Source organism: Lycorma delicatula, chromosome 9 (genome assembly GCF_047948215.1).
Source record: "Lycorma delicatula isolate Av1 chromosome 9, ASM4794821v1, whole genome shotgun sequence".
NCBI classification, from domain to species: domain Eukaryota; kingdom Metazoa; phylum Arthropoda; class Insecta; order Hemiptera; family Fulgoridae; genus Lycorma; species Lycorma delicatula.
The window spans coordinates 85,858,493-85,872,882 of record NC_134463.1 but is presented as its reverse complement, the minus strand read 5'-3'; the positions used below and the strand labels follow the sequence as shown (position 1 = coordinate 85,872,882).

The 14,390-nt window shown below is 28.5% G+C and overlaps 1 protein-coding gene across 1 annotated transcript in view; it reads right to left on the bottom strand.

Moving 5' to 3' along the window:
- The window catches only part of LOC142330700 (cilia- and flagella-associated protein 52), a 31,816-nt gene that overhangs the window by 10,167 nt on the left and 7,259 nt on the right, over positions 1–14,390 (bottom strand). The window contains exons 6-9 of the mRNA XM_075376147.1: positions 10,202–10,356; positions 7,883–8,058; positions 5,999–6,147; positions 1,886–2,031 (exon numbers count right to left, since the gene is read on the bottom strand). Of these exons, the coding sequence (XP_075232262.1) occupies positions 1,886–2,031; positions 5,999–6,147; positions 7,883–8,058; positions 10,202–10,356 (626 nt within the window). The remainder of the gene's footprint in view (positions 1–1,885; positions 2,032–5,998; positions 6,148–7,882; positions 8,059–10,201; positions 10,357–14,390) is intronic.

Sequence of the window (14,390 nt, the reverse complement as noted above, 5' to 3'; positions counted from 1 at the left end):
ATAGCGCTTACCATCACCGAAATGTCTTTGTGGAAACGTTCACCGTGTTCGTCATTTACGTCTACGAGGTTGTCCGGGATAAAATCCAGATGTGAGTGGAGGAAACGTGTTTTCAAGAAATATTAAATCCCATAGCTCTGTATGAAGTAAGAAGTTGATTAACAATATCGCGGTAATTGTCGGATTTTTGTTTATAGAAAAAGGTTTTGTAAAAGTCTTTAAATGAAGCACAAGTTGCACTTTCTACATTATTTAACATCGAGTTAAATACATCATTTTTGACCAACTCTCTTATTTGAGGACCTATAGATATTCTTTCTTTAATTTTTCCTTCACTTACATTCGGAAATTTCTGCCTGATGTACAAAAATTCTGGATTATACTTCTTTACTACTTTTACAGAATTTTTTATTAGTCCTAGCTTGATATAGAGAGGGGGTAAATTATTTTTTTGGGTTCAGGGTTCATGAATAATATTTTTCCCATGTGCAGTTAAGTTGTCTCGTTTCTTCCACTCTTTGGTAACATAATGTTTACCCCTAGCTTGGCTGTTCCATTTGCAAAGAAAACGTATGTACTTAGTATAGCCTAACTGCATGCCTAACAAATAGCTATAACTTTCAAATCACCATATATGTTCCAGCTATGTTTTTCATATTTTATTTTTTCAAGAACATCTTTTATCACATCATATGTCTCCTTCAAATTAATACCATAAGCGATTGGTATTGAAGGATATTTGTTACCATTGTGTAGTAGAACCACTTTTAAACTATACTTGAACGAATCTCTGAAAAGGTGCCAGTCCTCAGGTTTATGAACTTACCTGAAGTGCAACATAAGCTCATCAATATTTGTGCAATAAACCAAATTATTTTCATCAATAAAGTACTGAGAAAGTTCTTTTTGTTTTTTTGGGCTTCGAAAACCTGAAATTTTTGTATTTTTTTTAAGGAAATCCCAACCTTGCATTCTTAACGAACAGTTCAGCTTGATTTTTTGATAAATTTAAATCCCTAACCAAGTCATTTAATTCACTTTGTAATATAAGATTGTGTGTAATATAAGATATAATGATTGTGGTCATGATTGAAGAGTATTGTATTGAAGAGTACTGCCTGATTCTTCATCGCTGCTTTCAAAACATATATTCACAGGTGGCTCAGAAACTAGAATAATTTCACTGTGAGGTACAAGTCTGATTGCAGATTACAATGAAGGATATTTTACAGTATATTTAAGTTTTTTTAGAAATTCCAGACACACTTGTTAAACAAAAGTAACAATCGATTACATCATCAAAAAACAGATTTAAATCATGTATCGCATGTTAGGAAACAAAAATTATGTTTATGAGTGTTATTTTCTTTGACAGCTCAAGAAAGAGGTGTTTGGAGCCATATTTCCTGAAACATTAAGAAAAGGTGTCCTCTTTATCAAAAAAGGTTTAAGATCCAACAACTATTTGTAAAAAGAATGTCATACCTTTAGAGAAAGCAATATGTTAGCTTATGAGTGTTTACTGCTCATAGATTAGTATTCATTCTTAAACAGTAAACTTCAGTCTCTCTTATTGATATTTGATTTAACTAATTCGGTTATACTCCTTGTTAACAGTAGAATGTGTAATCTGCTGCTACTACATTTGCATTTTCTTATCACTCAATGACTAGATGACCTGTTCTTAAAATATCTATTTTACCATGTTATGTTAATATTATTTACTTAAGGATATAAATATATATATATAGGAAAATAAATAACTATAAAGGAAAAATTTTATTCACTCCTTTGTACAGTGAATGAATCTGAACTCAGGCAGATTCTTAGATGTGAATTAAAAAAGAAGAATATATACTGCTAGATAAAATTATCACTGTTTTACCTGCCCTTCTCCACCACCACTGATAATCTTTCGTCCATCTTTAGTTATTGCTATTGCTGATACTCCCTTATTGTGTGCATCAGAAATTGTATATAAAAGAGTACCAGTTTGTGGAGTGAATGCTCTAATATTACCATCATTCCATGCTAAAAAAAAATTAATAATAATAATTAGTTTATTCACGATAAGTAATCAAAATTTTATAATTTTTTTTTATTCAGAATAAAAGAATTACTTATACTTCACAGTGATTAATGATTACTAGTAACTTAAAAGCTATACATCTTTAACAGGTAAAAAAGTTTTTTTACAAACTATAAAAATTAAAAACATGAGGGCCAAAAAGTTAAAAAGAATAAATAATTTGAGCTAAAAAAATGAAAATAAATTGAACTAAAAAAAAGGAAGAAAACAAAGGTGTGGAAATGAAGGGCTAGACATCGTTATGCAGTATTTAATTAAATAAAATAATGGGCGACGAACAAACTTTCATCAGTCAGTTTTTATTTGTTTAAATATATTTTTCATATTGTAGAAATAGCAGGCATTTAAGGTTGTGTAATGATTATGTTCTCACCAGATCTTACATCGATGCCGGCCTCTGTGGTGGGAATGGTAGCGTCTCGGCCTTTCATCCGAATGTCTCAGGTTCTATTCCCAGTCAGGCAAAAATTGTTATTCATCTCATTCTCTGAAGCAATACCTAACAGTTGTCCCAGAGGTTAAAAAAAAGAGAAAAGTCTTACATCGTTAAGAAAATTTTGTCTTTCAACGAAAATCTTTAAATGCAGTCGGGAGACTCTGAATAGTAATTGCCCTGTATTAAAGAGCTCTGAATATTTTTATATTCTATATTAATAATAATTAGTAATTTAATAATAATTTTTTATTCTATATTAAAGAGCCCAACCCGACTGCACTCATATATTTTCGTTGAAGGACAACATTTTCTTATCAATGTACGACCTGATGAGAACAACCATAAGACAACCTTAAATGGTTGCTATTTCTACAACATGAAAAATATATTTAAGCAAAAACTGTCTGAAAGTTGACTGATTACCCATTATTTTACTTAAATACTGCATAATGATTTTTAGTTCTTTATTTTCATACTTTGATTTCTTATTTTTTTAGTTCGATTTATTATTTATTTTAGTTTTTTAGCTCAATTTATTTATTTTTTTTATTTTTTGGCAGTTGTGTTTTTTAATTTTTGTAATTAATTTTTCAATACTTTTTAGTCATCATTGAGAAAAAATCACGATTCAAAAACTTATATAACATTATTTAACGTATGTTTTTTATGAGTTTATGGGCTCAACTGCTATATTCATTAGCCCAAATGGAAATTTGTAGCATATGAAAAATACCATGCCTAAATGGATTTGAACCTGGCATCTCTGGATGAAAGGCCTAGAGGCACTAACTTTTACAAAAGTGAAAAGTTAGTGCTTTTAAAAAGTACTTTTACTTTTTAAAAGTAAAAAGTAAAAAAGTTAATATTAAGCATACATATGTTAATCCCAAAGGGAGCTAGGGCCTCAATCTGTGGCTTAAAACCTTCCCTGGGATAACATGAGTGTATCCTGAAAATTTGAAAGCGTCAGTCGTTTTATTCTTGCATGATGCTGTTGCAAAAAACACACAGATTCACAAACTTTCACATTTATATATATAAGATTAAAATCTACCATAAACTGTACCTAGCCACAGAAGGTCTTTAACCACTTATTTAAAAAAAAAAAAGTTTGTTTCTATCCATAAATCCTTATTTTTTTGAGCCACTTACATTTATTTAACTGAATCAAATACATTCTAGCCTTCTTGTTGATTCTCCATAGCAAACGTACTGATTTTCATAAATTTTCTTGCCCCTGAAAATCAGGGGCAAGAAATCTGATCTTGAAGTCAAGCTGATAACATGCCATATATCAATTCTCAACATTTCTTGTATCGGTGTTTATAAAACTGAAAACTAAATCTGTTCGTGATTCATTCTCAATCTCAATCATTTCACAATTTATATTAAAGGTAACTCTTATTTCACAAAGAAATTGTTATTCCAAATTAATGTTAAGTATAATCTAATAATTTATTTTATAATATTAATTACAATTAAAATAAATTTATCCTGAATTTCACTTGTAATTGTTGTTTGAAAATGTCATAAGTATTTCTAAATCTAAATTATGATAATTTATGGCCCAATTATTAAAAAATACAAGTGATGCATGAATTGACAAAATTGATAAATGTACAGTCAACACTTCATTTAAAATGAGACAATTTTGTAAGTATGAGTTATTATAATAAATGAATTACTTTAATTAGCTGACTAACAGCAAAGACATACATCGACAGCAAGCATCATATACAAAATAAAAACATTTATTCTATTTATAGAATATATTTCAGTTGAAAGCTTTGAGTAATAATAATGTTTTGTCATTTTTATTTATCTGTTGAGTCCGTTTCGCCAGTGTCGCATTTTGGTTTTTTTATTTATAGTATATATTAAATTTTTATTTGAACTATAGTTGCAAGCAGGGTGAATGAACTTAAATCCACTGTGACTCATAAAAAATTAAGTTGGCAAGCTTGGGAGTTAATCAATAATGTGTTCAAATTCATGAAAGAAGAAGCAAGTAAATTTGGAAAGTCGGTAAATGACGACAAGCATATTATTCCAATTCAAAGTGTGAAAAAAGAACAGCAGCTGCGTGTAAAAAATCACAGTTGCAAGTTCAAGGAGTAACTAAAAAAAAATTACAAGAAAACCCTTCAGAGGCTTTTACTTCTTTCAGTAAACCAAGAAAATATAAAATCCGCAACAAACCAGTAACAGACCTTGATGATTTCCACATGTGCATAGTGAGAAGGTCTGCAAACAAATTTCATCTAAAAAAAAAACTGTTGCCCTCCTAAATTAATGGTATATCTGAAAGATTCAATAAGAATCTCAGGAAGTAAAAGAAAGTTAAGAAAAGTAGTACAAAATTTAGGACAGAACTGAAAGCAATAGGAAACTTGTTATCGAACATCATGACATTAGGATTAAACGAATACAGTAGTATGTAATTGCAATCAAAGAATTCAGAACCGAAAACAGGATGGTTGTATACCTTGATGAAATTTATACTTTGTCAAGTCATACCTAACGAAATCATGGAGGAATGTTTTGAGGGAAAGACTTCCCACTCCAATTTCTAAAGGCAGTAGATTGATTATTATACATGCTGGGGGTAAAATGGAATTTATTCCAAACACATTATTAACCTGGAAAGTAAGTGCAACAACTGGCGACTATTACGACTCTGTGAATGCAAATAATTATTTAAAATGGGCTGAAGAATAATTAATGAAAAATCTTCCTGAAAATTCTGTAATAATTTTAGACGTTCAACTTTTTTAGTTTCTAAAGTGTTGTTTGTTTATGTTTATTTTTGTAAAGATTGTGAATTATTTTAATTTGTGTAAAATGTGCAGTAGCTTAGTGTTTTATTTTTCTAAACATCTATAAAACAATTTATACAACTTTGGTTAATTACACTTCAATTTAATTCATCAACGTATCAGCATAATATTAATTGAAAAAAAGATTTTTTCCATAAGGTATATAACTATACATTATCAATTAAAAATGAATTAATAATATTATTTAATATTAATTCTTAACACGATTAATATTAACATGAATGAAATAATAATCATGATAACAATAAAGAATATTAGTAGCACCTAATTTTGTGTAATGTATAAAAATAAAGATGGTTCCATAGCAAACCGTATGTTATGCCAAACAAGTAATAGATCATCAGCTTGAGCAAGTTCAGTTGAAATGGTGCTAAACTTCAAAATTCATGCTCTTTACTATATCAGCAAGATTAAAATTTAAAGTCCATCAGGGTTTTGTTTTATATAATTTTCTGTTCCTTAACTGTATTGATAAGAATACCAGAAAAATAAGAAAAAACTTAAGATTTCTTATAATCATGAAATATTAGACAATGTACTGTCATAATGTATCTTTTCATAGAAATTAATTAAGTGGTAGTATATAATATTCTACATATATCTACAATAATATAGTAAACATAAAATTATATTTACATGTAATTATTGCTTTTCCATCATGTGTGAACACAATTCCGGAACATGTAGAACCTGGGAGTGATATTTTTAATAATTCTTGTGAAGTATCTGCATTCCAAACTCTAATGTCATCTTTACTAGCTGTTGCAAATACTGTTGAGAAGTCACTATAAAAACAATTGCAAGACACTTATTTATAAAAATCTTATTAGATTACTTTATAAACTTTTTCTTACAAAAATAATAATACACCATTCTGAGAATTTTAAATTAATTATTTTAAAATGTCTTTGGTTTCTTAGGTAAAATTATAAGTTATGGCCAGACATGAAAGGTAAAGGTTGAAAAACAAAATTGTTGTACAAAAATCAAATATCCTTCATAATGCTGTAGGCTGATATATGTTTCTGATAAACAGTACATCGTAGAAAAATAATTTGACCACAGATGTTGTTATACCTTGCCAATGTTATTTATGCACAGATTCTGATAGTTTATTTAATAATAAAAGTCAATAAATCCTTCAGATCTGTGTTTTACTCAAACACAAATTCAAACTATCTTGAACAATATTAATCCGAGTAAAGTACAACAATATGTTTAAAAATATCCTGAAATTAATTACAGTTTTAAAATGGAAAAATTATATTCACCTAATGGTATAACAAATAGCACAATATAAGAATAAAACTGTCTAAATAGTCTTGAAATGTACAAGAGATTTCTACCAAAATTGCAGTATAATTTCCATTGTACCACTACAGAATTTGCAATCCAGTTGATGCACAATCTTTTGATAACAATTTTAATGTAAAAAATGAACATTATCAATTAACATGAGGTCTTTAACACACCAAAATACTAATAATAGTAAATGGTTCTTACTGTAACTACCTCAAAAAGATTCATTTTATGATAAAGAGATGTCTTTTATATCCCTAAAGAAGACTTATATTTGAAAACGTTTTTAAAGTACGAGAATGGTATGACTTATTAGTGAAATAAACTATTTCACTAATCGAAATAGTTTATTAAATTTTATTTACATGATACACCAGAAATCTGAAACATTTGTTAATCAGCAACTCATGAAGATATGAATAATGCTGATCTAATAATATGAGTAACAAAGGGACTTTTACTCTATCCTATTATTTCATGTAAGATTGTTGAATTAATAATTGTATAAATATTTTATGTTAATAAAAATTAATATTTCAGTGATTGTGTAACTTTCCACTTTCTTAAAGAACTGGAGGATTGTATCTCACTTCAAATGAAATAAGTTTAAATGAAGTGCAGCAAAAAATGTGTATAATGTAATTTAGTAGGCGTACAAGGAAGTCATTTGGTGTCCACATCAGATTTTTTTTTCAAATAATATGTTCTGACCCAAAATCTATCATCTGCTTTCATTATACTTATGGGGGTAGTTAGATATCCTATTAACTGATTCCAACTACCTAACAGCCCCCATGACATTCAAGTTACATCCACAAAACATAATAGCAAAAATGTACGATTATCAAAATATTTGAGTTAAACACTAAATTTTTCAGATAAAACATCATATGGCTACTGTACTAGCCAATTATTAATGTAATGGACTGCAATCTAAATCAGCTGGTCTCAGGTTCAATTATTATTCATCTTCATTAAAATATCTGTTGAAATGCTTATCCAATTTTGTATTTATTATTTTACAAGATAAAATCTTTACCCCTTTTAATAGTCGTGTTTTTTTACTTTATTCCTCTTTAGATTACTTTTATAACTAATTTTATACAATTTCTAAATGAAGGATTACACCAATTTCATTTACTTATAAAAATTGCATTAAAAAATATTTTATTTGTAACAACTATTATTTAATATTTTATATATAATTTATGGTTTACTTACTGTGGAAATGTAAGGTCATAAATAGCTGATGTATGGCAGGTGATCAATAAGGCAAATGACAGATCTTTAAGACTAATTAGATATAATTCACATTTAATTGTTCCAGCCATCAATAATTCTTCATTATTTATCTTCTGAATTGATGTTACCATACCATTTATGCGTGTTGATTTTAACTGGAAAACATAAATGATATCAGTTTTATATTCATTATTATAAAAAAAGTGTACATTTAAAAAAATTTGAATGCCATAAAGAATATTCATTTTACACAAGCGTATAATCTGGAAGAAAAAAGATTGTAGGCATATTTCAACAACCATTTCCTAGAAGTAAATCTGGATAACAGTGACTGAATTCAACTAGAAAATTCTTTTAAGTTAAATTTAATGTGTGTGTTTTTATCACCTGTTTTTTTTTATTTTTCTCATATATATTAAACTACACCAGTCACAATGAATCCTAATTTTTTTATAATATTTTCAATGATTTGAAATAATTATGACTAGATCTGATTATGACTTGCAGCCAGTTATACTAATTATAGCTAGTTTCAGGAAGTTATTGTATAATAGTTTACCAAATTGAATGATTGTGTTTGAAAATTAATGCAAACTCTGATAAGCACAGAAAAAAGTGTACAGTTCATTAGATAATAAATGTAACAGGAAACTAGTTTACTCCTAGTAAACTTGAACAAGGGTTAAATATTATCCCTTGCTGAGTTGAAGCAGTGTTATTTTATTTATTTTGCAACAGATACATATTTAAATCAAATATGGAAAATAATGAGTAATAATAAGCAGTCTAATAGAAACAGAACCTAACTTACATATGAAATAAACTTACTAGCCCGTAGAACTGTGGTCAAACATTTCACCAGTTAACAGGATTGGATCCAGAAAGAAATTTAACAGTTATTTAAAATAGACAATATCATTTCAATAGACTATTAATTATATATGTTTTCAACTGATTTAATTTAATAAAATGCATTAAAAAATAATAAACAAGTAAATAAATTATTATAATATTTTACTATTTTCTGCTGAAGCAACAAATTATAATAAAATTATATAAATATATAGATAAATAAATTCAAATATTATTAGATATTAACCAAAAATTCCATGATATCTCCATAACTGTCATCTTATACAAATTATAAATAAACAGTTTAATCATGGGGATAAGTATAAGAAATTAAAGTGAATAATTTAAAGAAAATTCTTTGTTGCATGGGAATGCATACATTTTTGTGCATAGATGTACAATAACATTGCAACTGTCTAGCGCCTACTGGTGGTGCCAGCAGTTCCTGAAATTTCAAATTATTACACATTAATCAAATAAATTTATTCATAGACTTACAATGAAAAAAAATATGTATATTTCAATAACACCATAGTTCAATACAGAGCATAATTTAAGATTGATATTTTAAGTAATTATCATTATTTTAACAAAGTGTGAAACTAAACCCAAAACATAATTTTAATGAAATGTAAAAAAATATTAAAAGCAAACAAATATTTCTCTTAAATTATCTTAAAAATGTTACATCACAATATATACAATAGTAGGGAAACATTAATTTGTTATTTTATGTTATATCTCCCAGACTTTCTTGTGATTGTAACAAATAAAGGACCTGAGGCAGTAGAGACACCAATCAAAGTTACTTTCTGAAAAAGTAATAATGTTCACTATATAGCCAGTCCCTATGGTGAAACCCACCGGGTTGGTCTAGTGGTGAACTCGTCATCGCAAATCAGCTAATTTCGAGGTCAAGAGTTCTTAGATTCAAATCGTAGTATTTTTATACGGATTTGAATACTAGGTCGTGGATACCAGAGTTCTTTAATTTCAGTTAACCACATATCTCAGGAATGGTCAACCTGAGACTGTACAAGACTACACTTCATTTACTCTCATACATATCATCCTCTAAAGTAATACCATATGGTGATTCCAGAGGCTAAACAGGAAAAAGAAAGTCCCTATAGTAAATAGAGAGAAGGTGTTGCTTGAAGGACTGAACATTTTTATTTCAATGGACTTGAAATGCAGATAAGTAACCATATATATATATATATATTACTTTTGAACAAAGCAACAGGAAACTACTTCATAATTTCCAAAGTAAGCCTAGCGTAAGGCTTGTTAATGTTGATTCATGGGTGACTTTTGACTCATATCTGGTCATAAACCTTTAGAGCTATACGGTACTTAACATAGACAATTAAACAAGTAGAAATAAATAAAAATACTTGATATAATTTATTACTGATATTGATTCATAGTAATAACTAATTATACCTTTTTCAGTATTGGTAAACATGGATTAATTAATTTTCCTGGTTGTTTGATTATAAAATCAGATTCACTGTGATTCTGAATAACAACATCAACTGTCCCATCACCAGCCCCAATAACAATACTATTATCCTCTAATAATAACAATGCTCTTACACCTGTAATAATAAAATATAAATAAGACAACAGAAATTTAAGAAGAAAATTAAAGCAATAAAATTAACATTTTACTTTCCCAGCAAAAGTAGCCAGAATAGCCATATATTAAAGGTGGGGAAGTATGATGATCATGTCAAAAAAATGGTGTTTAGGGTTAGTTGCAAATTTTTTAATTTTAGGATCAAACTAGTTCATCTAGGCCAAAAAAAGATGCGTGTAAGTGTGTTGTTTCGCACTTCTGTTGGCCTTATATCCCAGGATTGACTGAACTGATTTTCTTCAAATTCGGCTCAAATATTTCTATATTTGAGGCATTGATCACATTAATTGTTTTTCAAAATTTGTTAGGGGGTGGAGGATATTACAAAAAAATTTGATTTCCTTCAGAAGCATTGTAGAAAAAACTTTGCAATAGGAAATTTGTTACCTACAATGATTATACTTTATAAATTATTTAAAAAAATTCAAAAAATCAACCTCACCTATTAAAAATGGAAAATATGTTTTTTTGTTCAGTCTTCTTTCAGTTTAAATATTTTTAATAAATTTTTTGAAAGCTTGTACTTCATATTTAGAGCTATCAAAAAATGTGTGATTTTTAAAATTGTAGATTCCCCAGACCTAAAATGTAGAAAAGTTTTTTGGAAATTTTCTTTTTCTTGTTTTTTAGCCTTTATTGAAGAGGGTGTTATTATTTAAAGAAAACTTTATGGTTAACTTGTATATAAATATGTTTAAAACAGATTTTCTTAAAATTTATTCCCCACATGTAAAAAATTTATTTTGTTTTTGCTCTAACTCTTTTAATTTTTATTGTTAATAATAGCCAGGAAAGTCATAATAGTTTTTATTCCATATTTATTAATAAAAAATAGTTGTAATGTAAAAGTCTAATAAATTTAGTTTTTTATTCTTGGTTGAAGTAGACAAAGTTGTGTAGACTGAAATTATGAGTAACTAAATAAGGTTATCTAGGCAGTGGTTTGCCAAAAATGGATGAAATGATTAGTTTGCCAATCAGATGTTAAGAGAGATGTTCTGTGATTTTTAAATAACCCATGTTTTAATCCAATTAACACTAGAACTTAAAAAAGCAATCATCAGTAAGTAAGGATGTTTGTGTGCAAAAAAAAAAAAAAAATTTGTAATTTTAGTTCAAAACAATATTCAGTATCTGTGTGTATTGTTTTCTGCTGCTCATTTGAGAAGAATAATGGGGAGCTTATTTAACGATTTTTCATATATTATTCTTCATTATTACTTTATATTGAAGAAGTATAAGTTGACGATCAAATATTATTTTACTTTTTTCATTTCTTATCAATGGTGAATGCAATGGATTTCAGAAACCTCTACCTTACAACCAATAAAACAAAATTGAGGAAATAAATTGATTTTGTAATAAAAACTCATTAAACCCTAGCTTTGAATTACAAGTATCTGTAACAAGTAACAAGGTGGACTTTTTCTTAACTCCAGTAATAAGCCCTCATTGAGATCTTTTCAACCATGTATCATAAGTGGTAGTTTTTCCATTGGTTCCAGAGTTATAGCCAAATAAAATTTTAATTAATGAAATACTTGGATCTTACAAGGGGAAGGCATTTGACCATCTCTTTTCTATTAACTGTTTTGTTTTATTTTAATTCAATTAAATTGATTTATTAATAATTATTAACCCGTGATTGTAAAAAGTTTTTTACAATAAATAATATTTCAATAATAACAATAAAAAAAAACAAAAAAAATTAAAAAATATCAGAAGTTTTTTTTTGTCTTCAGTCACTTGACTGGTTTGATGCAGCTCTCCAATATTCCCTATCTAGCGCTAGTCATTTCATTTCAGTATAGCCCCTACATCCTACATCCCTAACAATTGTTTTACATATTCTAAACATTGTTTGCCTGCACAATTTTTCCCTTCTACCTGTCCCTCCAATATTAAAGCGATTTCAGTATGCCTTAATATGTGGCCTATAAGTATGTCTCTTCTTTTAACTATATTTTTCCAAATGTTTCTTTCTTCATCGATTTGCTGTAACACCTCTTCATTTATCACTTTATCCACCCACCTGAGTTATATTTAATTTTTATTTTTTCGATAAGAATTTTAGCAGCCGGATGAACTTAACCATTCAGCATCAGCTCTCTCTAACCATACTCTTTTTTTCAAAAGAAAAACGCGCGTCCAACAACACCACCGATGTAATCAGTCGCTTTGTTATCCTCTTTTTTCGTGTTGCACACTCAAAACAATGGAATCTGGAATTGTTTAATAATTCCCGGAATTACGAGGACACTTTATTTCAAGAAAGTTTGTTATAACACAATATACCTTTTTATGCAATTTAAGCGGTCGACTAGCATTATCTATGATAATCATATCTTTCTACTAAAGGTTTTATATCCGGTAAAGTTATGGAAGTATTATTATATGAGCTAACACAGCTCTTTAATATTATACATTCAAACTCCCAGTTTTAACAGTTTTTGTTTTTTTTATTTAAACTTTTTGAGTTATCTCTATTTACTATTACCCGGAACTAAATACGAGTAAAGATTTTTACTAAAATTTTCCGTTAAAAAAAGGCGGCTTCTACCTTTTTTTAATCTGTTTGGTAACGAGGAAATTTCCGTCACAAAACCGTAGACACGACGTATTCCTGACGTCACATCATTTCCAATCTTCTCTCTAAGAAACTGGAGATACATAATTCGCCATTTCACATTTTACTTAGTCTTTAAGCTTAATGACCGCAGTCCTACTACTGCATATATACCTTCCTTTCTAAATTATTAAATACAAAACGTTACATGGTTTTTGATAAATTCATATCTCATCAAATAATTTACAAACGTTTTATATGAAAGTACCCCCAAAACTATCATCGATCAATCATTAATGTCCGGTATCGTAAAAATAATAGAATATTCCTAAAACAGTAAAATTACTTTATTTTTTTTTTTGTCTTCAGTCATTTGACTGGTTTGATGCAGCTCTCCAAGATTCCCTATCTAGTGCCAGTCGTTTCATTTCAGTATACCCTCTACATCCTACATCCCTAACAATTTGTTTTACATATTCCAAACGTGGCCTGCCTACACAATTTTTTCCTTCTACCTGTCCTTCCAATATTAAAGCGACTATTCCAGGATGCCTTAGTATGTGGCCTATAAGTCTGTCTCTTCTTTTAACTATATTTTTCCCAATGCTTCTTTCTTCATCTATTTGCCGCAATACCTCTTCATTTGTCACTTTATCCACCCATCTGATTTTTAACATTCTCCTATAGCACCACATTTCAAAAGTTTCTAATCTTTTCTTTTCAGGTACTCCAGTTGTCCAATTTCACTTCCATATAAAGCTGCACTCCAAACATATACTTTCAAAAATGTTTTTCTGACATTTAAATTAATTTTTGATGTAAACAAATTATATTTCTGACTGAAGGCTCATTTCACCAGTGCTGTTCGGCATTTTATATCGCTCCTGCTTCATCCATCTTTAGTAATTCTACTTCCCAAACAACAGAATTCTTCTACATCCATAATCTTTTCTCTTCCTATTTTTACATTTAGTGTTCCATCTTCATTATTTCTACTACATTTTATTACTTTCATTTTGTTCTTGTTTATTTTCATAAAGTAGTTCTTCATCCATGTTGTTCATTGTTTCTTCCATATCTTTTTTACCCTCAGCTAGAATTACTATATCATTAGCAAATCGAAGCATTTTTATCTTTTCATCTTGTACTGTTACTCTGGATCTAAATTGTTCTTTAACACCATTAACTGCTAGTTTTATGTAAAAATTAAAATTTAACGGAGATAGGGAATATCCTTGTCAGACTCCCTTTTTTATTATGGCTTTTTTCTTATGTTTTTCAATTATTATTGTTGCTGTTTGGCTCTTGTAAATGTTAGCAATTGTTCTTCTACCTCTGTATTTGAACCCTAACATTTTTAAAAAGCTGAACATTTTATTCCAGTCTACGTTATCAAATGCCTTTTCTAGGTCTATAAATGCCAAGTA